A 26,371-nucleotide genomic window follows, 5' to 3' on the forward strand; every position below is an offset into this window, starting at 1 on the left:
CAAGTAAGAAAGGTAACTTCTAGGAAGTTACCAAAACCCTTCCACAATTCTTATCTCAGTAATTCCTTGTGAGAGCCTTATGCCTTGAGCAGGCAGCACTCCTATGATCCTGGGAGTAAGAATAGAGTCAGGAGTGGATGTCCAGCTCAGGGCCCTGACAAACTTCCCTGCTCTGTCTCAAGGTCGGTGGCCAATGGGAGTCTGTACACATCCCCAACATGGAACCGCACCACTTTCCTGCTTCTAGCCACCACCTTAAGTCTGCTTGTTGGACCGCCAGTCTTATTTATTTTTCCACTTGAGATGCCATGAGGGGTTTCACTTTATTTTTACTTCAAAAGCAGCACCATAAAAATCCTTGATGATTAGAGCTCCAGCTGTCTTAAGTTGTTTGTCAAGGGATCAGTTACTCAAATCTCCTATGGAGGGAAACAATTTCAGGCGGGAAGCCATGGGAGCTGAGAAACACAAATGTCTCATCTCTGAAAACTTTCAGACTCCCTCCTGTTCATCGCCTGGCCTGCCCCTGCTCCCCATCCCCCAGCTCCACCATCTGCTCTCCAGAGAGCAGATCAAATTTTCAGGCTAAGGTACTCTGGCGCCAAGGACTCAGCCCCTCGGTGTTTCCCCCTGCCCCCCACCAACTCAGAAATCCAACACCATGGCCCAAATGGACTGCAGCCACATTAAACCACAAAGTAAAGTTTATAAAGCTTTATTAAACATTTCAAACAGCTGTGCAACGAACACACCAGAAATAAAAGCTCTACAACAGCAGTCCAAATGTTTCACAAGTGTGGCCTCACAGTCCCATTCCCTAGATGGACTGCCTCCAGTTCTGTCCTCTGCCTGGCCTGCTTCCCTCCCTCCTCAGGCAAGAGAGAGGAATGGTTCCGACTCGAAGGACAACCATGCTGATCCCCAGTGGGCAGGGGCCAGGAGAAAGTCTCGTTTGCCAACACTTGTTACTGAAGTGCAGAGAAAGAAAAAAGCAAGTGACAGTCACAAAGTCTTCCTGTGTGTTCTTCATAACGTACAGTCTACTTGCGCAGGAACGAAGAAGCTCCTGGCGGGAGGACGATGGCCACTGCTCCCCTGTGTCTTGTATGAATCACCTTGGAGTCCAGTGTGCTGGTCACTCTGCAATCCCCATGCTAAATAAAAACTGCAGCGGTACCTACTACATACAGCTAGCTACTGCTAAACCTCAAAATCAGAACACGTTCGGTAAAGCTTCTTTAAAAGGAATACACACATTTGCACATACATACACACACACACACACACACACACACACACACAGGGCACACTGAAAAATATCCAAACACCTATCAAGGGGATCACGGCTGCTATGAAACACAAAAGAATGTTCCCATTCACTCAGCAGGGGACCACTAGCTCTACACAAACACACCATACCTCCATCCTGCAGAGCATGCACAGGAGACACAGGAGGCCCCCTCTCAGGATGCTGAGAAAGGCAGGAAGGAAGGGCAAAGGAAGCGAGGCTGGGCTGGGGAGCCGGAGCCCAGACACTCAGGTGAAAGAACAACCTCTATCTGTTGCTTCTCTCTTAAAAATGAAGCAGAGGAAACACTGGAGGTTTGTGGACAATGAACAGTCAAGACATGTTTCTGTCTAGCCTGCTGAAAAGGGGAAGGAGGATGAAAAAGCGAGGCTCTCGGGCATCAGCAATCTCTTCAAATTCGAGATAAGTGCAAAAATGAGCCCTGTTTTGAACAGGTGCTCCCAAAAAAAGGAAAGGGTAGAAGAGAACTAAAGGGAAAACAGGAGAAGGACTGAGGTGTCAGTAACATTCTGGGAAGGAGAGAGACCCTGACAAGGAGGGGTCACAGAGGTGACAAGGAGACTGGCATTTTATCTGCCCAGGGCAGTTGACTAGGATGGATGTAGACTCCTCGCTGTAATGAGGCGAGGGGAGTGGCCATCCTGCCAGCCGGGACCCAGATGGGGACAGAACACACACAATCACAAGACCACCCATGACTATAGGACTCTACAATAAAAGCACAGGTCAGTGCCATTATTCACATTATAAGGATAAAACATCACAGGCCAAAAAGGCGCCGTCAGGAATGTGGCACCCGCGGGGCTGCGGGATTTGAAACTCCAATGCTTTATGACCTATGTCAATGCCTCCCCTCCCGTCTTCTGCTTCCGTAGAAAGCTAACAGGGCAGCTGTTAGGTGCCCACAACACCAGGGTCGTGTGCTGATTCTGGAAGCGGGGAATCCGAGCAGTGGTACAGGAAACAGTTTCCCCAGCAGCTATAGCAGATGAGGAACAGAGCTGCCAGGAAAACCAAGGCACAAATTGTGCAAGGCTTCCGCTCCAGGAGGAAGCTGAGCAGGTAGAAGCCCATGAACATGGAGTGGCTGAACCACAGGGCGGGGTTGAGGGGCTTGGGGATGAGGAGGACGGGCAGCAGCCACTGGAGGCAATACATGATCTCTGCTGGGCAGGGCCTTCGCCAAGGCTGCCGGGCACCGCTGCAGGAACCGACCTAATGGGAGCCAGCGGGCGCAGGCGGCTGCCCTCCGCTTTCTTCAACCCTCTCTCCAGGAGCTGAGCCGCTGTGCTCTCTGGCTGTCAGCCCGGGATCACCAAGGCAGCAGGGATCCTGAAGAGAAAAGTCAACACAACAGACAAACAGACAAAGAACAGACAGACAGACAAAAAAAAAAAAAAAAAAAAAACAGGAACAGAATGTATACTTATTTGGGAAAATGGATCATGGTTAACAACAGTTAAATGTGAATGCCCTTTCCTCCCCGCCCACCCGAGCAAGTTCTACTCCTCTCCAAGCCACCAGTTCAGGAAACCTCCTGAGGTGTCTCCCTGGGGTTTCCACTGGGGAGGGGTCCCCCAGAGGGCTCTGGCACGGTCTGCACAGTGGACTGGCTTTGCCTGGGTCCTGCCCGGCAGAGATCATGTATCGCCTCCTGGGGCTGCGGCCTGTCCTCAGAGGGCCCAGACCTCACAATACCGCCCTGTGGTTGCCACAGGACCTCCATGGGTTCCATACTGTGCCCCCATGTGGTAAAGAAGGGTTCTGTAGCTAGTCTCTCTCCCAGCACAGATGCTGAGCTGGAGCAACCAGTGAGTGGTGAGTTAAAGCAGTCAGCAGCATACTGCAGGACCAGTATGAGGGTGGGCAATGGATCCTTGCAAGCTCTGGGCTGGGAAGCTACAGCAGTGGCTGGGCACCAAATATTTTAAGATGGCAGCCTGGGCTGGTCTTGTTTTTTTCAAACAGTCCAGTGTCATTTTGCCAAAACCAAACAACTTCTTCGAAAGTCGATGTAGGGAAAAGAATCACTATGCTACTTCAACCAAACTGAACTCCCTTGGATCATTACGCCTCCATCTGCTGCTGGCATTGTACAGAACCTGACCTCCATGAGCTTTTAATCAAAATTAATTTCCTATCCATGTAGGGGTAAGTGCCAGTTAGTCTTCATGCCAGGTAGCTTGTTGGAGAGAGGTGCTTTCCGCAGGCCAACCAGGCGCTGGGCCCCGCTGCACACCCGGTTTTGGTCTTCCCATGTACAAATCCAACATTCCGTGGAGGGAACCACCAGGCTGGTGCTCTGAGACGGGCCCGCAAAACCCACGCTCAACTAGGGAAGCGCAGGGAGGGACTCGCTTCGCTATGAAACGGAGCTACCCAGCTACGGTAGCCCAAGCCTTGGCGGCTGTAGAGAAATCCGGCTCAGTGCTCCAGCCCTGTGGAACAAGGGATACAAAGACCCAAGCAAGCTGAGGCAGACCTACCAGGATCTGGGGGAGGGGAGCGGAAGGCAGAGATTGAAATGATCTGTCCTGCAGAAAACTCTTCCGAACACATTCCGACCCCTTCTCGGTAGAGCTCATTCCTTTCGCGCACACAAAGGGCGCCAATCCTTCTTTCTTCCCTCCCACAGAGTAGATACTATATCTTTTGCGGTAAGAGTGCAGTGTCCTGGCCCGGGTCCCTACAGTAGCCACCGCCACTGCTGCAGATACCGATCTTCTCGCTACCATAAAAAGCGGGATGTTAAGAATCACCGAAGGGTTCTTGCTCAGGGACTCCAATGAAGCAGAGGACATTGTATATTAGGAGAGTGCTGAGCAGGGGCCTCCGATGCCATGACTCCTGGAAGGAGTATCTTTTTTTTGCTCTACCGGGCTGATGACCCCTCCCATAACTTAGGTTTTCCACCTGTGCGGGAGGAACGTTCTGGCACAGCACTGGACATTGGGCTCAAATTTACAGGCCAGAGCTTAGAGAGAGGGGCGCCACAACAGGAGGCTTGCATTCCCTACCCTTGCCCTCTATACTCTACCCAGAGTCGTGACGCCCCTCCATTTTACACCGAAATTCAAAAGCGGGCATGGCGGAATCTTCTGGAAGGGGGCTAAGATGGGACTCAGGAGGCGGGGGTCAGTGTGAAAAGAGCAGATGGATTATTTTTTTCTCGCTTGGCGAATGAAGAGCGCCCCCCGCCACCCCTCCTCTTGGACAGCCCCCCCCCCCCGAGTGCGCATGCGCAGTTAGGTGGCGGGAGGGTACTTAAGGCACGGCCGCGGCCGCTGCGGCAGTACGCCCAACAGCGGACTCCGAGAGACCAGAAGATCTCGGCGAACCCTTGCTCTCTCGACTACCTTCCAGGGACTCTCGGAACCATGGCGGCAGTGGCAGCGGCCTCGGCTGAACTGCTCATCATCGGTTGGTACATCTTCCGCGTGCTGCTGCAGGTAAGCGTTTGGGAACTCCAGGTCGAAGAGGGCTCCTGGTGCGCGCATCCCGATCCCACAAACCCTGCGTCGCGATTGCCGCCACCCGAACCCATCCTATCCCGACTGCCGCGATCCCTGTCCGCCCAAGTGCCGCTGCGGCACCGCGCGCCCCTCGCGGGTTCCCTGCGCCCACCTCCTCGAGCAGACCCTTCCCAGTGCGCCCGCGCCCAGCTGGGAACAAAGACTCGGGCGAGGCGGACGATCGCTGAGGCTTTTAGAGACCTATGTGGTAAGAGAAACCCGCTACACCCAGACTCGACCCGAGGAGGGAGGCGGGGCGCTTGTATGTTTCAAGACTTTATCGCTCGCCTAGCAAAAAAATTCCGTCTTAAAAAAATTGCGCATTGCGGGGAAATTTTCTTTAAAAAATACACACACACACACACACACACACACACACATATATATATATATATGCACATATATATATTTGCGCTTGCAGGGTTGGGACAAAAACCAAGTTAGAAAAAGGTACTTCTCAGGGGAAAAAAAAAATCACTTCACAAAAGGAAACACCAAAAGAGAGAAAAAGTAATTAAAGGGAAAAATAGAAGAAAACGCGCATTGCAGGAAAAAAAAATCGTTCAAAAGCATTTGGTAGGAAAAAAGCATTAGATAAAAAGCGCATTGCAGAAAAAAAAAAATCAGACAAAGGAGCTAACAGAAAAAACAAATGAATCGGACAAAAACACTTTGAATAAAACAATTAGAGGAAAAAGCCCTTCGCAGAAAAAAATGGAAGGGGAAAAAAGTGCTTCCAAAAAAGGACAAATCACTTTGTTGAAAAAAAAAAAAAAAAGGCAAAAGTGCTTTGCATAAAATAAATCGGAAAAAAAAAGCGCTTTGCCTATAAAATCATTTACCCGAAAAGCTCCCTTTGCAGGAAGAATTCCCTGCTAAAGGAATCTTTTGCCAAAGGAATCGCATATTTCCTTCAAGGTGTTCCTGGAATGCTGCATTTACTGGGTAGGATTCGCTTTTCGAAATCCTCCAGGGACACAGCCCATTGCGAGAAGTGAGGTATACCTAAGTTGTGGGTCCAATCAGCTTGCCGCCATGCAGCTCTCAGCACAGTTGGAAAAGCTCCAGCTGCCCTGACTCGTGGACAAGCTGCGCCCGCGCCCGCCTCTCCAGCCTATGCTGGGCAGGCGGGCGGGGCAGGGGGTGGGGCGCGGGTGGGCACGGCAGCACCGGACACACTGCGGATGCCCTCTATTAAGGGTGGATCCTGGGTCTCTCACCGCAGGTGTTCAGGTACTCCCTGCAGAAGCTGGCGTACACGGTGTCCCGGACCGGGCGGCAGGTGCTGGGGGAGCGCCGGCAGCGAGCCCCCAACTGAGGCCGCAGCTCCCAGCCCTGGGCGGCCGTATCATCAGGTGCTCCTGTGCAGCTCAACCAGCATGGGAGCCAGCGCCGCGCAGGAATGGGGGGTCCCCTGTGCTCCCTCGCCAGAGGAGCACTTGCCAAGGTCAGTGAGGGGCTGGTAGGCCCCCGGAGAAGCAGCACCGACAATTTCGACAATACTAGATCCCTTCCCAACCCCTTTGCACCTGCCCCTCTGCAGGTGGGGTGGGGATTGAGAGGGGTGGGGGGAGCAGACCCCCGAGATCTGGGTGTAGGCATCACATTCTGATCTGGACCAAGTCGGGACAGCACTATCCAAGCCCCGGAGCTGCAGCCATGCCAACAGGCCCCACCAAGGAGATCCAAACACCACACCAGCCAGCAAAATGGACATTCCAACAGCACCAGCTGAAGCCCTGAATCTCAATGCAGCAGAGGAGGCGCCAACTGTGTTGCGAGTGGCGGGACTGGAGGGCATGGGCAGCGAAGGAGGGGGGTTAAGAAACAGAGTGGGGCCCTCTCACCGTCCCTTGCCTACAGTGTGCGCGCCAGCATTCCAGCCCTGCTGCCTCTGCTCCCTTCATTCCTCTTTTCTCCTCGCTGACTCCCAAGCCCATCCTATCCCCACAAAATGTGTCACTTAATTTGGACTTATACAACCAATAAAAGAATCCCATCTTTGTACAAAACGTCTTCTCCGAGCCCCCTGCCCCTCACTGATCTTGCTTTCCCAGGTCTCACGCAGTTGTGGTCAATATTGTGGTAATCGCTAATTGTACTGATTGTTTAAGTGTGCGTTAGTTGTGTCTCCCCAGCTAGATTGTAAGCTCCTGGAGGACAGGGACCGCCTCTACAAAAAATAAAAAAAACAGTACCTCCCCCGACTCGCACAGTGTCCTAGGACCCTGCGGGTTGGTGGAGGCGCACCAAAAGATGTCTCTTGTGGCTTATTTTGCGGGGGTACACACTTTGCTAAGGCTGGGCCAATGTGCCCACTGTGGTGTGGGCCCACTGTCCTGAGATAAAGGACTATGCCCCTCCCCAAAGAGGAAAGTTGACATCTTTACTTGTGATCCCAGAATAAGGGACCACTTCCCCCTCCCCAGAGGGGTGGGAGCCTTCACCTGCGGTGCTGGAATAAGAGCCTCACCACAGGATATCACTTTGGGAGAAGGGGGAAAAAGTGGGAGTAGCACTCAAAATGGGGTACTGAGGCCCAAGGGGATGATTTCAGACACAAAGCTACACTCCAGTCTCTATTCAGGGGCCCCAAGGAAATAAGCATTGGGCAGGGTGGGAACTGGGCAGGGTGGACCCTGGCTTAGGCAATGAGGATGGGATAGGAGGTGCGGTATGGGGCCTCCTTCCCCCAGCTTAATGCTCCAAGTCCATCCATCCTAACTTTGATATTCCCTAGGGTCTCCCCACCTCCAACCCCACTCCAGAAACCTCTCCCCTGCTCTCTCCCCATTGCCGGGTTCCCAGCTCCCCCCCGCCCCCCAGCATTGGCCTCTCTATCCCTAAAGGTTGCTTACCAGGTCCCTGGCCCTGGACTCTTCCCTGCCATCAACCAGGATGGGTGGGCTGGCTGCTCTGCTCCCCTCACTCTTCAGCGAGTCAGGACTCCTTTTACTGACTCAGTTGGTCAGCTGACTGCCTCACCAAGTGGCCCCACCACCTGTTCAGCCTCATCTCTAGTTTTATCCATTCCTGTCACTACACACCTGTTCCTGGGTCAGCACCAAGGGAGGGAGTTGGAAGGCCATAAATCTCTTCTGCCACTTCCTCAAATCCCTTAGTCACACAGTTGTTACAAACATGCTGGAGCACAAAGCACCTTGGCCTCTTGAATCTGATGTTTCCCTTTCCTAAACAAGCCTCTTATATTCCTCAGTCCAATCACCAGCATCTCTGAAGACCCTATAACTTCACTCAGCATCAGAGAACTGTGTGGGATCTTGGTCTGGTCTTGGCTTAGCCATCAATTAAATCAGCCTAGGGCACCCAGCCAGGTCCCTCTCACCCCTTATCTTTAGTTCCCCTCTGGAAGAGCTCCTCTAAGATCCTGTCGACCCACATACATTAGAAACATTCTGCCAAAGCAGCAATCGGGACTCGGGTGGGATGGCAATGATAGACTCTATCTTCCTTAACTGGGTGGTTATATCCACTACCATGACCTGAAGGTAAAGCAGGTCTCCTCTTATCCAAGGGTGACTCTTTAGCAGGCAAGGCCCACACCTCCTCCCTCCTGAAGCCTATATTTTAACCGGCCTCAAGACAAGGAGCTTCTGTGGTTTTTTCACACTAAACCCAAGGAACCAGGCACATATTTCAACATGTGTTCTCAATGAAGGCTGACCCTTCCCTCACAGCCTTCGGGGTGTGCTACTGCCCCACTGCCCCAGATGCTCTAACCTCAGTTCAAGTTAGACAACAGCTGAGTTCACAGAAAGAATCCAAAGCAGTATGGAAGGGCCCGTCAACTCTGGACATAGCATTTCCTGTGCTCCTCCCCTTCAGAAGGCAGGGTACTGCCGGTCACCTCAGGGCTTTCCAGATGATCTTGGCAAAGCCCTTTCCTCCATCCATCCTTCAGCAGGGCTCGGAGTGTATGTACTAAGATGATAGATTCTGGGTGGGCAAGGACTGCCTTGGCGGGCTGCATCCCTTTCGTCCCCACTCTCAAACTTAACCAGCAAATTTAACCAATTAGAGGACAAAAGGAATGCATTGACTTTCCATCCCCATGCAATGACTAGAAGTCTGATCCAAACACATCTTGTTTATAAAATGTTTTTCACAAGCTATATCATAAAAAATTTTTATTCTCACAGAGCAAAAGGATATTTGGTTTTATTGCAAAGCCCTGAGTACATAAAGCTAAATGTCCCCTTTCCCTAAACCATTCCTCCCTAACCCCCCACCTCCCAACTTTGTCCCTATAAGGCCAAGAAAAGAGAATTGTGAGGAGACTGGAATGGCTTCGTGGGACGCCAGCAACAGGTTATTGTCCCACACCTTGGGTCGAATACCTGAAAAGGATGTCAAGTTTTCTTAGACCAACAAGGTGAAGTTGGGACAGGCTGGGGGATGGTACCAAAACTTCAAGAGTGTGGGTGCTATGTGACACTTGATACCTCTATCTTTGAAGCACCTGAGTTGTGACTGAAGGAAGGAATAGTTGTTATGGGGGGAAGGCTAGAGAAGGGACAAGTTTCTTGAGTTTCAACTATAGAACCAGCAACAGTTTAGTACACATGGCTGGATGGGGGAGCAATTGTGTTGTAAGCCATTTACTAGATTCTATTTTCAAATTTGTTTCTCCTCAGAAACAAACACCCCAGGGGGAGAGTCTGAAGATGCATTTAATTCCCTTCAGAGATTTACATGTGTGTACACATATGTGCACACACTAGTATAAAAACAGTCTCTTTTTCTGGGGTGACCTCTTTCTCCATATGCCCCTGAGACCCGTTACTATCTCTTCTGAGAATGATCCCCTTTATTCTCCCCACTTCCCCTCCTACAGGATCCAGATTCCTGAGTATTCTGAGAGCAGGAAGTCAGAGTGGCAGGCAACACATGGCCTTTGGTATATCACACAGTGATAGGTCTGAAATGGAATGCATGTATGTCAAAGACAGGAGAACAAAAACAAACAACAACAAAAAAGGACAGCCTAAGCCGGATTTCTCTTTGAAAAAACATATTACAGAAGGGGAAAAAAAAAAAAAGCTTTCACTATTTTGGCAGCAATTCTAAGAAGACCAACTTCAGATACAGAATTGATGTAGTCACTGGAAAATGAACAGGTTTCCAGCAACTGAGCCTTCTAAGAGATCTGCTTGCCGTCAATTAATCTCTGATTTAAAACAAATAAGATCGAACACTTGGCGGTAGCACTGAATCGGAAACTTTTTTTTTTTGGTCCTGGCTTTGGTGTTGCCGTCCAGAAGGCTGACAGGATGGCTGGACCGTGTCAGGCAGGGCGGAGAGGCCGTCCCCAACACACCAGTTCCCTGAAAGGGACAAAAGACGATCCAAACCTATAAACAGAAAGGCAGTTTCTTTCCTAGGGCAGACCCCAGTTTCCCAGCGTTTATTATGGAAAAGGCCTGGAAGGAAACTGAAGCCGGTCTGGAAGGAGGAAGGGAAAGCAACGGTCCCCATCCCCCCATTCTTCCTTTCCAGGCCAGGAGTGTGCCAGGCATTCCGTTCCTTCAGCTGCCCTTGAGGGCCACTCCCCATGCACTGGAAGAAAGGGAACGAACGTCCAGACTTGATGTGAAGTTAGAGGGGATGAGAAGCGCCCGCGACCCGAAGCAAAGCGTCCACCTACCACCCGACACCAAAGCGGAACCCGGGGGCCTCGCCCACCCCATGCCCCTTCTGATTTAAAAAAAAAAAAAAAGGCAACTGAAGTGGCGGGGAAAGAGTGACAGGCCCCCCTCAAGTTGGCCCCCTGCCTGGGTCCCAGGGCGAAGAGGTAGTGGTCGCTCTCCCCAGTCCTACCTGGCCCATCCCGGGAGGGCGCTGACCTTGGAGGCCCGAGCCAGAACCCAGGAGCCCGCTGACCCACCCTCGGGCCGGGAAAGGACCCGCCAGGCCCAGGCCGGAGCGAAGCAGGGCAACCACGCGACGCCGGACAGGGGTGCCCCCACCCCCGGGCACGCGGAAAAAAAACCCAATGAGGGACCCAGCGACGCCTAAGGTGACCCCGAGGGGACAACATGGCGGCGCGGCCGCAAGGAGGGCCTCTCATTTCGCTCCCCGCGGGCTGACGCCACGGTACCTGCGAGCCCTGCCATGGCGCCGCCGCCGCCGCCACCGTCGCCGTAGCTGCCGCAGCCTGCCTCCACCTCAGCTCTCCACCAACGCCGCAGAAGCTGGGGAGACGCCCCCTTCGTCTTCTAGTCGAGCCGGACGAGGACCCCTCGCGGGATCGAGCTCCCCACGGCGGACGCCTGATCCTATGGCCCCACATGAGATCACCTTCGCCGGGACCTCCCCCAATTTCAGCCACAGACAACGCTTTGAAGGACTCCTATGTACTTTTAAGAAATTATGGGGTGCCGGGTTCTTCAGGACGGAAGAATTTTTAATCAGGCGAAGGCCGGGGAGCCCCAAATCACGGGCCCGTGGTCCCTTCATGCATATGCAGCAGATTGTGATCTTCACTCCTTGAGAGTCGAGCGGGCGTGGCTTAGTTCTCCAGGCGAGCTGTGTCGTGGCGGGTTTGCTCCTGCAGCCGTGGACTCCGGGCTCACAGTCGGGAGTGTGTGTGCCTCCAGGCTCACAGTCCGGCCCCGCGCCTGCCTTTCCACAAGGGTAGAGACCCCCGCTCAGAACTTGGAGCCTGCTCCTCCCCTCGCCCTGGACTTTGGGCAGGCGAGCCACCCGCCCACCCCCACGCCCAGCTTCCTCAAGTCGATGAAATGCCTGCCTCAGGGTTTTTATGTCAGTGTGTTCATATATTAGCTGATTAGGCACATTCCTGAGTGCCTACTATGTGCAAGCGCAGTGTTAAAGGCAAAGAGGTAGAGAGTACCAGGGCTCTGGGCCTGACCTCTGTGTGCTGCCAGTCTAATGGGTGAGAGTGTTGGGGGCGGGCGTGGGGGAGGAAAGACAGTTATCAAATAATCACTATATACCGATAAGTTTAAGCAAATCAGTACATAATTATACACCAGGGGAAGTGATGTGAGGAAAAGTAGAGTGTTGTGAAAGTGAATAGGGTCCTAATGTAGGGTGGGGGGGATGAAGACAGAGCCTCCTTGGGAAGATGGCATTTAAGCCAAGAGACCAAGAATGATCAGGAGTTGTGCCGGCCAAGAGAGAAAGGGAAATTTTTCTAGACAGAAGGAACAACTTGTCCCAGACACGAAGGTGGGAAGGAAGGAACACAGGGAGTGTAAGGAGTAAGGCAGGTAGTGCCACACAATGGATTTGCATTTTATCTTGTGAGGAACAAAAAGCCATTTTCATCAATGGAATGATATCAAATCTGGGTTTCCAAACGGCCACCTCGGCTGCATGGCACAGAAGACAAGGGGAGTGGGTGTGGGGAGTCCCTTGTAGCTTTCCAGACACAGTAATGGTGACCAGACAGTGGGGTTGGCCTGGGGAGCCAGAGAGGGAAAGAATGTAAGATCAGTTCTTGGGGGCCTGGGGAACCCGTAGTAACACCTAGGCTTTGGTCTTGAGTACATGAAGGGATGAAAGAGTCCTTGGCTAGAGACAGACTGAGGGGGGAGATCAGAAGTTTGGCTTTGAGGACGTGAATTTGAAGTGCCTGAGCAACCCTTAGGTGGATAAGGAAACAGGCAGTTTTCTTTGAGGCTGGAGCTCAGGAGGGTGGCTGAAGATCCTCAGCACACCCTTCATGGTGCTGGTGAGACCCCAAGGGAGGGAAGGTAGATAGAAAAGTGGGCAGAGGAGGAGCAGCCAGGAAAGGAGACTGAGAAGCAGAAGAACCAGGTAATAATGGGTCCCAGAAAGAAAGGTTTAAGAAGGAAGGAGCGTTCAGTGGGGTTGAGAAGTGTGGAAGACAGGAATACACCATTGGGTTCTGGGATGAAGAGCATTTTGTTTGTGGACTGTATCCTTTAGGTTCTTTACCCTAAATTAATTGACTTAAAAAATAAGTAGTCTGCCATTCATTGGCTGATGATTGGAGTGACTTGGCATTGTCATCAAGGACTTAGGTTCATTCCATCTCTGTGGTCCTTTTGCTGATTTTTTGTTCATGGTCACACAATGATCACCCTAGTACCTGGGGTCACATCTAAGTCAAGGAGATGTCCATTCCTCCTTGAGGGGAGATTCAAATAGGCCTGGTAAGGGTTCAGTGTGTCCATGCCAGGCACACCCAGTATCCAATACTGGAAGGTAAGAGAAGACTTGTAGTGGAAGTTCTTGTTTAGAATAAGAGGGGAGCCTGGCACGGGGTGCATGCATGTAATCCCAGTGGCTCTGGAGGCTGAGGCAGGAAGATTGCAATTTCAAAGCCAGCCTCAGAAAAGCAAGGTGCTAAGCAACTCAGTGAGACCCTGTCTGTAAATAAAATACAAAATAGGTCTGGGGATGTGGCTCAGTGGTTGAGTGCCCCCGAGTTCAATCCCTGGTACCCCCTCCCCCACAAAAAAGAAGAGGGGAAGCTAAGCACTGGCAAGGATCTGGAGCAATTTGCAGTTCATCAGCACGTTGCTGGTGGCAGAGAAAGTTGGTCCAACTCCTGCACAAAACTGTCAGTCTACTAAATCTGCACATGCATGTATGCTATGACCTAGAATTGGCACTTCTAGGTATTTACCCTAGAGAAATGAGTCTCTTAAGTCTATATAAAGACTTGTGCAAGAACGTTCACAGAACATAAATTCATGCCAGGTATTGCCACACACACTGTAATCCCAGCAACTTGGGAGGCTGAGGAAAGGATCGCAAATTTGAAGCCAGCCTTGGCAATTTAGCAAGAATCTGTCTCAAGATAAAAAATAAAAAAGGACTGGGGATGTGGCTCAGTGGTTAAGCACCCCTGGGTTCGTTCATTCCCCGGCACCAAAGGGGGAAAAAAAAAAAAGTCATAGCTCCACCGGTCTGGAAATACCCCACTGTTCATCAGCAGGAGAACAGATCAACAAATGGTGTCTTGTTTTTTGAATGGAATATAGTTGGCCTTCAGTCCACAGGTTCTGCTTCTGAAGTTTCAGCTAACATCTGGTTAAAAATATTTGGGGAAAAACTGCATCAAAATTCTATCTGAATAGACTGTTACCATCAGTCTAGAAAGTTCCCTCATACCTCACTCACCCTGGCAAACAATGCTCTGATTTTTTTTCTACCATAGAATAGTTTTCCATATAAATGGGATCACGCAGTACATATAAAACCTTTACTATACAGACTTTTTTTTTTTTTTTTTGATACTGGGGATTGAACCAGTGCTTTTAACACTAAGCTATATCTCCAGCACATTTTTTATTTTGAGACAGGGTCTCATTGAGTTGCTCAGGCCCTTGCTCAGTTGCTGAGGCTGGCCTTGAATTGGCAATTCTCCTGCCTCAGCCTCCTGAGTTGCTGGGATTACAGGTGTGGCTACTACTACCATTTTGATGTTCATCCATTTTGTTATGTGTATCAAAACTTTGCTCCTTTTTCAAGCTGGTTAGTATTCCATGAATAACTGTTTGATAGATATTCGTTGGTTCCCCTCTCCCCAGTTTGTGTGTGTTATTAAAAAAAAGCTGTTATGAATATTCTTGCATTAAAAAATTCCATCTGAACTGAACATGTACAGAATTTCTCATCATAATTCCCTAAACAATACAGTATAACAACTGTTTACAAAGCATTTACATTGTATTGGGTATTATTCTTCATCCAGAGCTAACTGAAAATAAACAGGAGAATGCTAGGTGGCAGTGATGCATGCTTTAATCTCAGCTACCCAGGAGGCGGAGGCAGGAGGATCATAAGCTCAAGGCCAGCCTCAGTAACTTAGTGAGACCCAATCTCAAAATGAGAATTAAAAAGGGCTGGGGGCACCTGGGGATAGAGCTCAGTTGGTAGAGTGTTTGCCTCACATGCGCAAGGCCCTGGGTTCAATCCCCAGTACCATCAAGCTCTGTGGTAGAAGACCCCTGGGTTCAATCCCCAGTAATAATAAATAGAGAAACAAAACATACAGGAGAATTTGGGGAAGTTATATATAAATACTATTTCATTTTATATAAGAGACTTGAGCATTTTTGTTTCTTCATGGTGCCTTGGAACCAATCCCCTCTGGCTATGAGGGACAAGCATACTGTGTTCTGTGTATGAAAGGACAATCTCGGTGTCTGTGCAGCACCATGGATGAATCTGGCAAAGAATATGCAAGCTAAAAGAAGCCAGACCCCAAAAGCAGTACATGCTATTTGAATCTGTTCATATAAAGTTCAAGGGCAGGCAAAAACAATCTATGTTGATTGCAACCAAAATAGTGGTGACCAGGGTCAGGAGGGGAGTAGCGAAGGAAAGGAGCAAGAGAGACTTTGTAAGGTGCTGGAAAAGAACTCTTCTTAGACCTGTTGGTGACCATGTGCAAGAGCTTACCAAGCCAACCCTAAGGCCAGGAGCTTTATGTATGTTCTATCCCAAGAAAAAATACTGAATATAGGAGGGGTCTTACCATTCCAGGGCTCACGGTACAGCTGCTGAGCAAGGGTCAGGCCTGTGTCGTGGGGGACCTGTTGTCCGGTACCTTTATGCCAGGATGGGTTATTGCAAGGTCTCTATGGCCAGTCTTCTCCTTGGGGCTCCAGAAAGTTGGAGAAGAGAAAGCAGAATTACCCCCTGCCCCCAGAGCTGGCTCCTCAGCAACCCTTTCCTCTCTGTCCACAAACCTGTGCTGTCTTCAGGCTCAGCTCCAGGTGGTGAACTGACACCAGCCCGGGCTCTGGGAGCTTCAGAGTCCTGGATAGTCTTCCCGCCCTCCCCAGCCTGCCCCTCCCTGGACGCTGACTCACACTTCCCAAGCCTTGCCCTTTCCTCCAGAATCCTCCTTGGGGACATTTTCTGTCCCCATTACCAAAGTTTGGTCCCAGCCACCAGCCTCCTCTCCGTTCTCTCTGCCTCCTGTCTCACCCAGAACCCTCCTCCTCCTCTCAGCAGCCATTTCTAAAACGACCCCATCGTGCTTCCTCTGGAGGGGTGGTACCCCTCCTCTGTCTTTAGCTGTCCAGATTCTCTCCCGTCTTCAAAGCCTCAGATCAAAGGCCACCTCCTCCAGGAAGCCATCACATTCAATCAGCAAATATTAATGGGCACCTAAAATATGCCAGGCACTGTGCCAACCACGGAGGACCCAGGGGAGAAGACAGATGCATCTGTGCCCTGGAGAGACGGGCAGTTAAGCATCGCCAGTGCCCGTGTGCTTCCTGGGGCACTGACCTCACTGCGCTGTTAGCCCCTTGAGGAGGGGGCTCACTTTGGGGTCTGGCAGGGAGGGGAAGGCTGTAACTGCTGAGTGACTGAGTGAATGAATGATGAAAGGCCAGACCAAGCTCCTCCCTCCCTTATCTGTCCTCTAGACTTCAGGTTTAGCTGGGTTGAGAGACACAGTTAGGACGAGAAGGCAAATCTGGCACCAACTGATGAAGCATCAGGTCATGAGTGGGACCACCTTTTGCGAAATCACAAAACCTACGATCCTCTCCTGTCACTGTTTGACAAGTCCTTTTTCTGAAATAGCCTTCCTTCCTTCCTCTTTCCTCTCTCCTCCCTCCTCCTTTCTTTTTTCTGTTGTGCTGGAGGTGGAACCCAGGGCCTGTTTGTGCTAGGCAAGTGCTCTACCAAGGACTCAGGAACTTCGACCTGTAACGAAACAACTGTTAAATGTTAAAGCACCAAAGAAACTGTGTGTTATCAAAAGATCTCCAATAAGCCAAGGGCAGAGGTGCACTCCTACAATCCCAGCTACTTGAGAGACTGAGACTGGAGTTCAAGTTCAAGGCCAGCCTGGGCAAGTTAGTGAGACCCTGTCTCAAAAAGAGCTGGGGATGTAGCTCAGTGGGACTCTCTGGGTTCAATCCTCAGTACTGCCTTCCCCCCAATTTTTAAAAATGTAATAAGAAACATTATTACTAAGGTGACCAAAGAATGAAGATCTGGGATAGCACAGACTGTAACCATAATGGATTTGTTCCCATTCTGCATTTACTAGCTGTGTCTCCTTGAGCAAAACTTAACCTCTCTGTGCCTCACTTTGCCCTCTGTAAATGAAAAGAGCATGAGATCCTATCTGATATGGTTGCTTGTGGGGATTCAATGAGTTCACATTTTAAAGTGCTTAAAAGAGCAGCTGGCATAACACCCACCGTTACTTATTATTACATATAAAATGGACTGTTCCAGGAGTTGGATGTCCTCTGGGACGGAGGTAGGAGTCCTGGTCAGGAAGGCCCCTGTCTTGATTCTTTTTCTGCTGCTGTATCTAAATACCCAGACGGGTTCACTCCACGTCGGAAGCTCTGCATGGCCGGCAGAGCAAGCCCAGGTTTCTCTTCCTCTTCTTACAAAGCCACTAATGCCATCAGGAGGGTCTCACTCTCATGACCTCCTTTAATGCTAGTTACTTCCTCATAGCACCACCTCCAGATACCCTTCACATATAAATTTGGAGATAACTTTCCGGGGTCACATTCAAGCCATAGCAGCCCCTCCCAACCAGGGCCCTTCAGCAGGCAGGCAACTGGGTTCAAATCCCTAACCAGCTTTCACTCAAGTCCTGGGCCTCCCAGTCCCCAGCTGAGCCCCTTTGGTTCCAGCTCTCAGGGTTTCTCACCTGGGAAGTGAGTGCTGCTGTTTTAGCCAAGTCTGTGGTGACATCTAGTGGCAAAATGGAGAATTGCCTAACCCTTTAAAACATCAACCTATTAATAATTATTAATTATGGTATATACCTGGTACATTAAACATCTTAATTAATTTCAGTGTGGTCCTGTAAAACTTACCATTATTGTGCTTCTTCTATAGTTGGAGAAAGAAGGTTCAGAGAGAGGGAATCAGTTCACTAAGGCTGTAGGTGACAGCTGGATTTGAACTCAGGCCATGTGGACCTGCCGTTAAATTTTTTGGGAGGGTTTACTGAAGGTTGATCCCAGAGGTGCTTTAACACTGAGCTACATTTTCAGTCCTTTTACTTTTTTTTTTTTTTTCAAATTTTGAGACAGGGTCTCACTAAGTTACTGAGGCTGCCCAGGAACTTGTGATCTTCCTGCCTTAGCCTCCTGAGTTGCTGGGATTATAGGTGTTTGCCACCATATCCAGGCTGAAATCTGAGTTTTAAATCTATGTTTGGCCCTTGGATGAGTACTGAGAAAATGAAAAATTGTGTTCCTGCCCTTTTACAAAACCTAGCGAGATTCTGTGACTATTTTAGAGGAAATTGATGAGGACGGAGACCCATGCTTAGACAAACTGTGAAATATCTATCTTGAAGAATTTAGGACATGGAAACTCTTCCTCTTCCAGGGTCCAAGTTCTTTCCAGAAGATTATGAGACCCTGGTAAGGACCAGCTGCGAAATCCAAACTGTAGAGTCACAGCTGCTATGTATTCATTCACCCGGCCCCATAGGAAACATTTATTGAGCACCTACTATAAGCCCGACACTGGTGGGCTCTAGGAATAGAGCAAAGAGCAAGATAGGAGGAGCTCATGGCTGCACTGAACTCACCGTCGACGGCAGAGGAGCCAGACACCAAATGCACAAGAGAAGGGAGTCGTCGTCGTCGTATAGCAGAGAATCATAAACGGGAAGCCCCAAGTTGACGTGGGGGTGGCTAGAGCAGGCTTTCTTTTACCCTGAGTCCTGAGGATGAAGAAGGAGCTTTCTGGGTTATGAACATGGGTGGTAGCATCATAGGCCCAACAGGTGAGCCTGGGTCAGGATCATATCAGGCAGGGTCTTAGGGGCCATGGAGAGGAGTTGGAGTCTTATCCCAGAGACAAGGGCAAGTCCTTAGGGTAGTGGTACCATCTGATTTGCCTTTATTTCTTTTTAGAATTTCTTTTTTACTTGTAGATGAACACAGTACCTTTATTTGTTTATTTATTTTTTTAATGTGGTACTGAGAATCGAACCCAGTGCCTCAGACATGCTAGACGAGCATTCTACCACTGAGCCCAGCCCTAGAGGAAACATTTATTGAGCACCTACTATAAGCCCCAGGTCCCTTATTTGCATTTCTAAAATGTCACTCTGGCTGAAGTCAGTGGATTGGAGAAGAAGAGGGGCCTGGGGAGACCGAGGAGTGTGCAGCCGGTGGTGGTGGTCCGGGTGGTGGTGTAACAGGAGACACGGGGAAGGCTGCTGTGTGGCTTGTTCTGGAGGCAGGGCTGTCGGGGATTTGGATGTGAGGGGGCGAGGAAAGGGCTCCGGTCCTTCTTGGGGTTTGGGTTGCCAGGTGCGTGGATTGACTTTTGGTAAAATGGGTGGAAGCGAGGGGAGAGCAGGCCCGGGGGCCGTCCTGAGTTCAGATGGACCCCAGGGTGGAGACCCTTGTTTCGCGGTTGTTCTGGTTGGCCCAGATGATGCCACAAGGTGGCCCTGGCACAGGGTGGAGGAGGTCCTGTGCAGGAAGCACAGAGACCCCCGGCCCCCACAGTGCCTGCTTCTGTGTCTTGGCCATTGCAGAATCGTGCTGATGATCTGGGGACCTGACCCAAGGATGGAGGGGTCAGATTGCCTTTCAACACTTAGTTGCACAAAGGGTGCTCTGGGGTCCTCCTCGGAGCAGCCAGATGGGTCCACGTACAGGTTGCCAAGGAGTGTCTCCCTGGCAAATGGAGGCTCATCGACGAAGGAATTTATTTGTGAGACTCAGGTTGATATGGCCCTGAGAAAAGGGAGCAGGAACCGTGGTCAAAATTTCCTACCTAAAATGCCAACTGTGTCCTTCATGTTGTGGGGCAGGTCGCTCAGAAAACGCGCCAAGTCCCGGTTTTGACCAAATGGAAGAGTCTTTATTTAGCCGGCTAGAGACTGCTCCCCGCAGGACCCGTAACTGTCTCTGCCAGGAACAGCCCTGAGCCTGAGCCTGAGCATTTAGGATATTTACACAAAAACCACATCCGGATTGACGCAGCCGCAAGCAAGCAGGTACAGAAGCTGGACTGGGCAGTTAGCGAGACAATGCAATGGGTACGTTGGTATTTCCCACGGGACTCTCCAGGTTGGCAGAGCAGCAAGCAAGCAGAAGGGAGGGGGGTCAAAATGACCCTAGTTCAGTGTAAGTTAGAGAATGGTTACTAATGTCTGGACAGTCAATCTCTGACAAAGTAGATTGCCCAAGAAAAATGAAACCAAAGAGAACAATTTTGTACTGTATCAGAATTGCTGTTTTGCATTGCCAAGTATGTTATGCTAGGTAACTATTAATGGGTACAGAGGCAGGGCTTTCCCACCAGAGAAGCATTTCTTACAGGATACGGAGCCCTGGGGTGAAATGGCGTCTGTTTGGCCATTGCCCGTATAGCCTGGCCAGTGACACTTCACGGCCCTTTGGTGGAAGGCAGTAGATCACCAGATAATTTAAGTGAAGGACCAAGGGTGTGGCTCAGTGGTAGAGTGCTTGCTTAGCATGTGTTAGATCCTGGGTTTGATCCCCAGCACCCCAGAAAAAGAAAGGAAGCATTTTAAGTAAAAAGGAAATGTATCGACAGGATGTTGGGGTCACAGAATTGAGAGGCGCTTGAAGGAGGAGCCTTGGAAAGTGCAGCAGGAACCCAGCAGCTTCCTCCTGCTCAGGGCCTTTGCACATGCCGTTCCTGCTGCTGGGACGCCTCACCTGCCCTTCTTCACCTGACTGACCAGCTCACTTGTGAGGTCCGAGCTTTGATGTTGCTTCCTCAAAAATCCCTCCCTGGTTTTCTAGATGAAGCCTTGCCCCGTCAGAGGCCATCCCAGTCCCAAGTCCTTTCCCTGGGTGGCCCTTAAGGTAACTGGCTGATGCACTTGATTAGCACCCGTCTTCCCAAGGAGACTGTGGGAGAGAAAGCCCCGAGATCTCCACACTTGGGTCTCTTCCCCAAAGCCTGAAGTTCCCGTTTCACCTTCAATCTGGAAACGCTATGTAGGTAATGACCTGAGTTCCAGTCACTGGACTCCTCCAAGAAAAGGTCTTGACCCTGTGTCAAAAGATTGGAGGGTGAATCCACACGTCTATCTTTTCAGTTAAAATAAAACACTTGAAATTTGCTTATGACATTTTAAGTCTTTTTTTAATTAACAGAGTGACCCTCAGCTCTCATAGCATCTTTGCATGAATATGAATAAGTCGGCCTTTTCTCTGGGTGGAAAAAAACTCCACAGAGAAGGAAGCAAGGACTGCGTTTTTGTCCCTCCTTGGATGAATGCTCTTGTGCAGATACCACCTGCTCAACTGTCCATGCCTTTCCAGAAACGAATCTCCAATTCCAAGTCTGACAACCAAAGAGAGGGCTCTACCAGAATGGTCTCTACCTCCAGCTTCCCTGGGCCCTGTTCCCCTCCCGTGATTATCTTGACCTCCTCCTTCACTGTCTGTCCACCTCCTGTGACGCTGCATATGAGGGAAGGAGGGGAGAGGGGAGCTCAAGGTTCACACTTACAGAGAGACTAGTTTTGCAAGAAGGGTCAGGTGAAGAGCCCTCTGCTGCCCCCACGCTGTGCCTCGTGTCCAGGGTTTGCGGCTGGGGCTGGTGGGGCTTTCTAGGTGATGTTAACAAGGAGCTCTGAGAGAGGGGAGCGGAGGGCAGGGCCTCCAATGGACACTTGTTGGTCACTGGTGTGCTCTCACACACGTAGTAGGGGCTTCCCTGTCCCCATAGCCCCTCCCAGGGGACTACAGACAAGCAGGCGCCTGGATCCTGAGGCCAAGCCCAGGCAGCCACGGTGGCTCCAAGTCCTGGGGTGCTGGGTGTCCCAGTCCTCAGCCAAGGCTCAGAGAAGGACCTGGGGCCTGTGCCATGCCCCCAGAGCTGAGCAGCTGCGGCCAGGACGCCTCCAGGGCCTCTAGAGCCTTCCACACACGGGCCCTTACGGTAACTGGGGCTAACCATGCGCTTGGGAGACTGGGGGAGAGAGAGCCTCCAGATCCCGGGAATTCCCTCGACCTCTGGGAGCCTCGGAGTCCACAGGGGTCGAATCAAAGCCGCACTCGGGGGTGGGGGACTCTCCAGTGTGGCTGCAGACATGGCCATCGGCCCAGGGTGTGGCCCGCGGTGGACGCCCGGGAACCGTAGCTGCTCTGGGTACTTCTGGGATCCTACACAATCCTCTGGGTCCTACGGGGGAGATCTCTGAACCCCAGGTTCTGTCAGTCCTGAGATAAAAGTGGGACACCTTCTTGTGGCCTCAATGGCTGGTTCCAAACCCAGAGCTCCTCGCTGAAAGTCACCTGAACACCGTGAGGAGACGTTGAAATGGGGCCCTCAAAGGCCCTCAGAGATCTCCCCAGGTTGGAAAGCAGCTATGGGGACACGAGAAGCCCCTCCCACAGCTCTGTGGACAGTGACAGGTAATTTGACAGCTCCGTGGAAGGACAGGTTCTGGAGATGTCTCCAGCTGGCTCCCAGAAGTCATGCATCATCATGGTCAGGAATCGGCTCTCGTGTCCACCCCCACGGGAGGAGGGGTCCATCCATGCCATTCCTCTGGCCTCCAGACTCCGTGTTGAGCTGCCGTGGACAACAAAGGGCATTTCAAGCCCACAGGCCCAGAGCCCCCTGCCCCCTGCCCAGCCCTCTGCCCAGCCCTCTGTCCCCGGCAATGGCGCCCTTCCATTTTCAGGCAAAACACTGAGACCCATGCTCGGCTCCCCTTCTGGACAGCTGGTCGGTCTCTGCGACTCTGCCTTTGAAGTGTCTCCAGAATCCACCGACCACCCTCCTCCCACCACCCCGCTATGAAGGCTGCGAACGCCTCCCCCTGGCCCTGGTTCCAGCCCTGCCCCCCAGGTCCTGGCAGCTACAACGGTCTTGCTGGACACAAGTCGGAGTGTGGCAGTGCTGTCCTCGAATCCTCACCGTCCTCTGCCCCCAGATTCTCCTGGCTCCTCCGTCACATCCTCTAAGTCTTCCCTCAGGTATGACCCAGGGAACAAGGCCGGCCCCGGCCATCATGCTTCACCAGCTTCCGGTCCCCAACTTCCTGTCCCCAACCCGCCCTTTGGCTCAGCTGGCTTACCTGGCGATGTCTTCTGTGTGTGGCTGTCCCCGCCTACGACGTGAGTTGCACGTGGCGGGCGATGTCCTGCTGATGGATGGGTGACGTGATCCGTCCTCTCTAACACAGTGTCTCGTGAGGTACCGGTGACAGGTGCTCAGCTGATACTTGTTGGACGAGTGACGAGTCTGAGGACTTCCTGAGTGCAGCGGCCTGGGAAGAGGGCTTCTCCCTGCTGGAGCCTGAGCTGTCTAAACGTGGGAATCGCCTGATTACTTCATCGCTTCCAACTTCATCTCCATCCAAGATCAAGCAGCACGAGGTGGGGGGCTTGGTCGGATGGGTCATATGTGCTCCTTTCTCCTGACTGAGAAGCGTGTGTGTATCAGGATACACTCTTTAAAAAAATGTTCTCATTAGTTATATGTGACAGTAGAATGCATTTTGACACATTGTACTCCCTTTCTCACTCCCCTGGCTGTAAACGGTGAAGAGTCACACCAGTCGTGTACTCATGCATGTATACAGGGTAATAATGTCCGTCTCATTTCACCATCCTTCCCACCCCCACACCCCTCACTCCCCTCTGTCCCCTCTGTATCAGCATCCGCTCATCAGAGAAAACATTTGGCCTTTGTTTTTTGGAATTTATTTATTTCACTTACCATTTATTCTCTAGTTCCATCCATTTACCTGCGAATGCCATAACTTCATACTTTTTTAAGGCTGAGTAATATTCCATTGTGTATCTGTACCAATTTCTTTATCCATTCATCTGTTGAAGGGCATCTAGGTTGACTCCATAGTTTAGCTATTGTGAGTTAAGTTGCTATAAACATTGATGGGGCTGCATCACTGTAGTATGCTGATTCTAAGTCCTTTGAGTATAAACCAAAGAATAGGATAATTGGTTCAAATGGTGGTTCCATTCCAAGTTTTCTGAGGAGTCTCCACACTGCTTTCCAGGGTTGTTATACCTATTTGCAGTCCCACCAGCCATGTACGAATGTGCCTTTTCCCCCACATCCTCACAAACACTTGTTGTTGCTTGTATTCTTGATAACTGCCATTATGAATGGAGTGAGATGAAATCTTGGAGTAGTTTTGATTTTCATTTCTCTAATCGCTAGAGATGATGTGTCGCCATCTGTCCTAGCTGGCGACCTAATGCTGGGTTCACAAAATCTGACTATTCTGACTATTCAAGAAAACAACAAAGAAAGCACACAACCATACAGAAATGCCTTTTCAGTAATCTGGAACCACTCTGTCACCTTAAGGGTCCTTGGAAAGACAGGGAAACACTGGAATTTTTTATTCTTATATAGGGGACACACAAGGGGAGGTTCCCTGGAGCATTCTATCCCCAAAGGGCAAAGGGGTGGGATTACAAAGGAACAGGTGAGTGTAGCTCAACCCCCACAGGCAACGCCTACACCTGGAGCCACACCTTCTATCCGAGCTGGGACAACGCCCAAGTCACTACAAAATGTAGTGATTCGTCAGAGCCCCGGGGCATCAGGTTTGAAGTTGTGTTCATCCATGGCCGCTCCGACAGTGATGAACATTTTTTCGTATGTTTGTTGATCAGTTGTATTTCTTCTTCTGTGAAGTGTCTGTTCAGTTCCTTAGCCCATTTGTTGGTTGGGTTATTTGGTTTTTCGGTGTTAAGTTTTTTGAGTTCTTTGTATATCCTGGAGATGAGTGCTCTGTCTGAGGTGCACGTGGTAAGGATTTTCTCCCATTCTGTAGGCTCCCTCCTCATGTTATTGTTTCCTTTGCTGAGAAGAAGCTTTTTAGTCCATCCCATTTATTGATTCTTGATTTTACTTCTTGGGCTTTAGGAGTCTGGTTAAGGAAGTCAGTTCCTAAGCCAACATGGTACTTTTTCTTCTAGTAGGTGCAGGGTCTCTGTTCTAGTGCCTAAGTCTCCGATCCACTTTGAGTTGAATTTTGTGCATGGTGAGAGGGGTTTAATTTAATTTTGCTACTTATGGCTTTCCAGTTTTCCCAGCACCATTTGTTGGATAGTCTATCTTTTCTCCAATGTATGTTTTTGGTGCCTTTGCCTAGTATGAGATAAACGTATTTATGTGGGTTGGTCTCTGTGTCTTTGATTCTGTACTGTCTTAATGTCAATACCATGCTGTTTTTGTTATTATAGCTCTGTAGTATAGTTTAAGGTCTGGTATTGTAATACCTCCTGCTTCACTCTTCTTGCTAAGGATTGTTTTGGCTATTCTAGGTCTCTTATTTTTCCAAATGAATTTCATGATAGCTTTTTCTAGTTCTATGAAGAATGTCATTGGGATTTTAATAGGAATTGCATTAAATCTGTATAACAGTTTTGGTAGTAGGGATATTTGCACAATATTAATCTCACCTGTCCAAGAACATAGGAGGTCTTTCCATCTTCCAAGGTCTTCTTCAATTTCTTTCTTTAGTGTTCTGTAGTTTTCATTGTAGAGGTCTTCCCCCTCTTTTGTTACACTGACTCCCAAGAATTTTGTTTTTTTAAGGCTATTGTGAATGGGGTAGTTTTCCTAATTTATCTTTCAGAGGATTCATCACTGATGTATAGAAATGCATTTGATTTGTGGGTGTTGATTTTATATCCTGCTACATTGCTGAATTCATTTATTGGTTCTAGGAGTTTTCTGATGGAAGTTTTGGATCTTCTAAATATAGAATCATGTCATGGGCAAATAGTGATGGTTTGAGTGCTTTTTTCCCTATTTGTACCCTTTAATTTCTTTCATCTGTCTAATTGCTCTGGCTAGAGTTTCCAGGCCTATGTTGAATACAAGTGGTGAAAGAGGGCATCCCTGTCTTGTTTTAGTTCTTAAAGGGAATTCTTTCAGTTTTTCTCCATTTAGAATGATGCTGGCCTTGGGTGTAGCATAGATAGCTTTTACAATGTTGAGGTATGTTCCTACTCTCCCTAGTTTTTCCAGTGTTTTGAAAATGAAGGGGTGCTGTATTTTGTCAAATGCTTTTTCTGCATCTATTGAGATGATCATATGGTTCTTGTCTTTAAACCTATTAATGGGATGAATTATGTTTATTGATTTTCATATGTTGAATCAACCTTGCATCCCAGGTATGAACCCCACTTGATCATGATGCACTATTTTTTAATATGTTTTTGTATGAGATTTGCCAGAATTTTATTGAGAATTTTTGCGTTTATGTACATCAGAGATATTGGTCTGTAGTTTTCTTTCCTTGGTTATCTTTGTCTGCTTTTGATACCAGAGTGATACTAGCCTCATAGAATAAGTTTGGAAGGGTTCCCTCCTTTTATATTTCATGGAATAATTTGAGGAGTATTGCTGTTAGTTCTTCTTTGAAGGTCTTGTAGAACTTGGCTGAGAATCTGTCTGGTCCTGGGCTTTTCTTGGTAGGTAGGCTTCTGATGATGTCTTCTGTTTCATTGCTTGAAATTGATCTGTTTAAATTGTGTATGTCCTCTTGATTCAGTTTGGCTAGTTCATATGTCTTTAGAAATTTGTTGGTGTCTTCAACATTTTCTATTTT

At 49.7% G+C, this 26,371-nt stretch overlaps 2 protein-coding genes across 8 annotated transcripts; one reads left to right on the top strand and one right to left on the bottom strand.

Moving 5' to 3' along the window:
- Window positions 1-699: 699 nt before the first annotated feature.
- Blcap (BLCAP apoptosis inducing factor) lies at window positions 700-15,609 on the bottom strand. 6 transcript variants are annotated; one of them, XM_027945228.2, is made up of 3 exons: window positions 15,317-15,609; window positions 10,940-11,459; window positions 700-2,641 (listed from the first exon to the last, which is right to left on the bottom strand). In XM_027945228.2, exon 3 carries the CDS (start codon window positions 2,465-2,467, stop codon window positions 2,204-2,206), a length of 264 nt encoding a protein of 87 aa, XP_027801029.1. In that variant the 5' UTR covers window positions 2,468-2,641; window positions 10,940-11,459; window positions 15,317-15,609; the 3' UTR covers window positions 700-2,203. The 6 variants fall into 6 exon arrangements, 2 of the variants coding, with proteins under 2 accessions (XP_027801029.1, XP_071465019.1); XR_011706759.1 differs by having other exon boundaries at window positions 2,466-2,641; window positions 10,940-11,463; XR_011706762.1 differs by lacking the exon at window positions 700-2,641 and adding an exon at window positions 9,821-10,166.
- Nnat (neuronatin) lies at window positions 4,584-6,184 on the top strand. Of its 2 annotated transcripts, XM_027945229.3 has the most exons (3): window positions 4,585-4,758; window positions 5,740-5,820; window positions 6,047-6,184. In XM_027945229.3, the coding sequence occupies exons 1-3, from the start codon at window positions 4,687-4,689 to the stop codon at window positions 6,137-6,139; spliced, it is 246 nt and encodes an 81-aa protein (XP_027801030.1). In that variant the 5' UTR covers window positions 4,585-4,686; the 3' UTR covers window positions 6,140-6,184. The 2 variants fall into 2 exon arrangements, with proteins under 2 accessions (XP_027801032.1, XP_027801030.1); XM_027945231.3 differs by lacking the exon at window positions 5,740-5,820 and having other exon boundaries at window positions 4,584-4,758.
- Window positions 15,610-26,371: the final 10,762 nt, after the last annotated feature.

Source organism: Marmota flaviventris, chromosome 2 (genome assembly GCF_047511675.1).
Source record: "Marmota flaviventris isolate mMarFla1 chromosome 2, mMarFla1.hap1, whole genome shotgun sequence".
Taxonomy (NCBI): domain Eukaryota; kingdom Metazoa; phylum Chordata; class Mammalia; order Rodentia; family Sciuridae; genus Marmota; species Marmota flaviventris.

Coding starts and splice junctions, on each gene's coding strand:
- Blcap (XM_071608918.1), bottom strand. CDS start 2,467: ATGTATTGCCTCCAGTGGCTGCTGCCCGTCCTCCTCATCCCCAAGCCC.
- Nnat (XM_027945229.3), top strand. CDS start 4,687: ATGGCGGCAGTGGCAGCGGCCTCGGCTGAACTGCTCATCATCGGTTGG. Junction 4,759..5,739: donor TCTTCCGCGTGCTGCTGCAG/GTAAGCGTTTGG, acceptor ATTTCCTTCAAG/GTGTTCCTGGAATGCTGCAT. Junction 5,821..6,046: donor AGCCCATTGCGAGAAGTGAG/GTATACCTAAGT, acceptor CTCTCACCGCAG/GTGTTCAGGTACTCCCTGCA.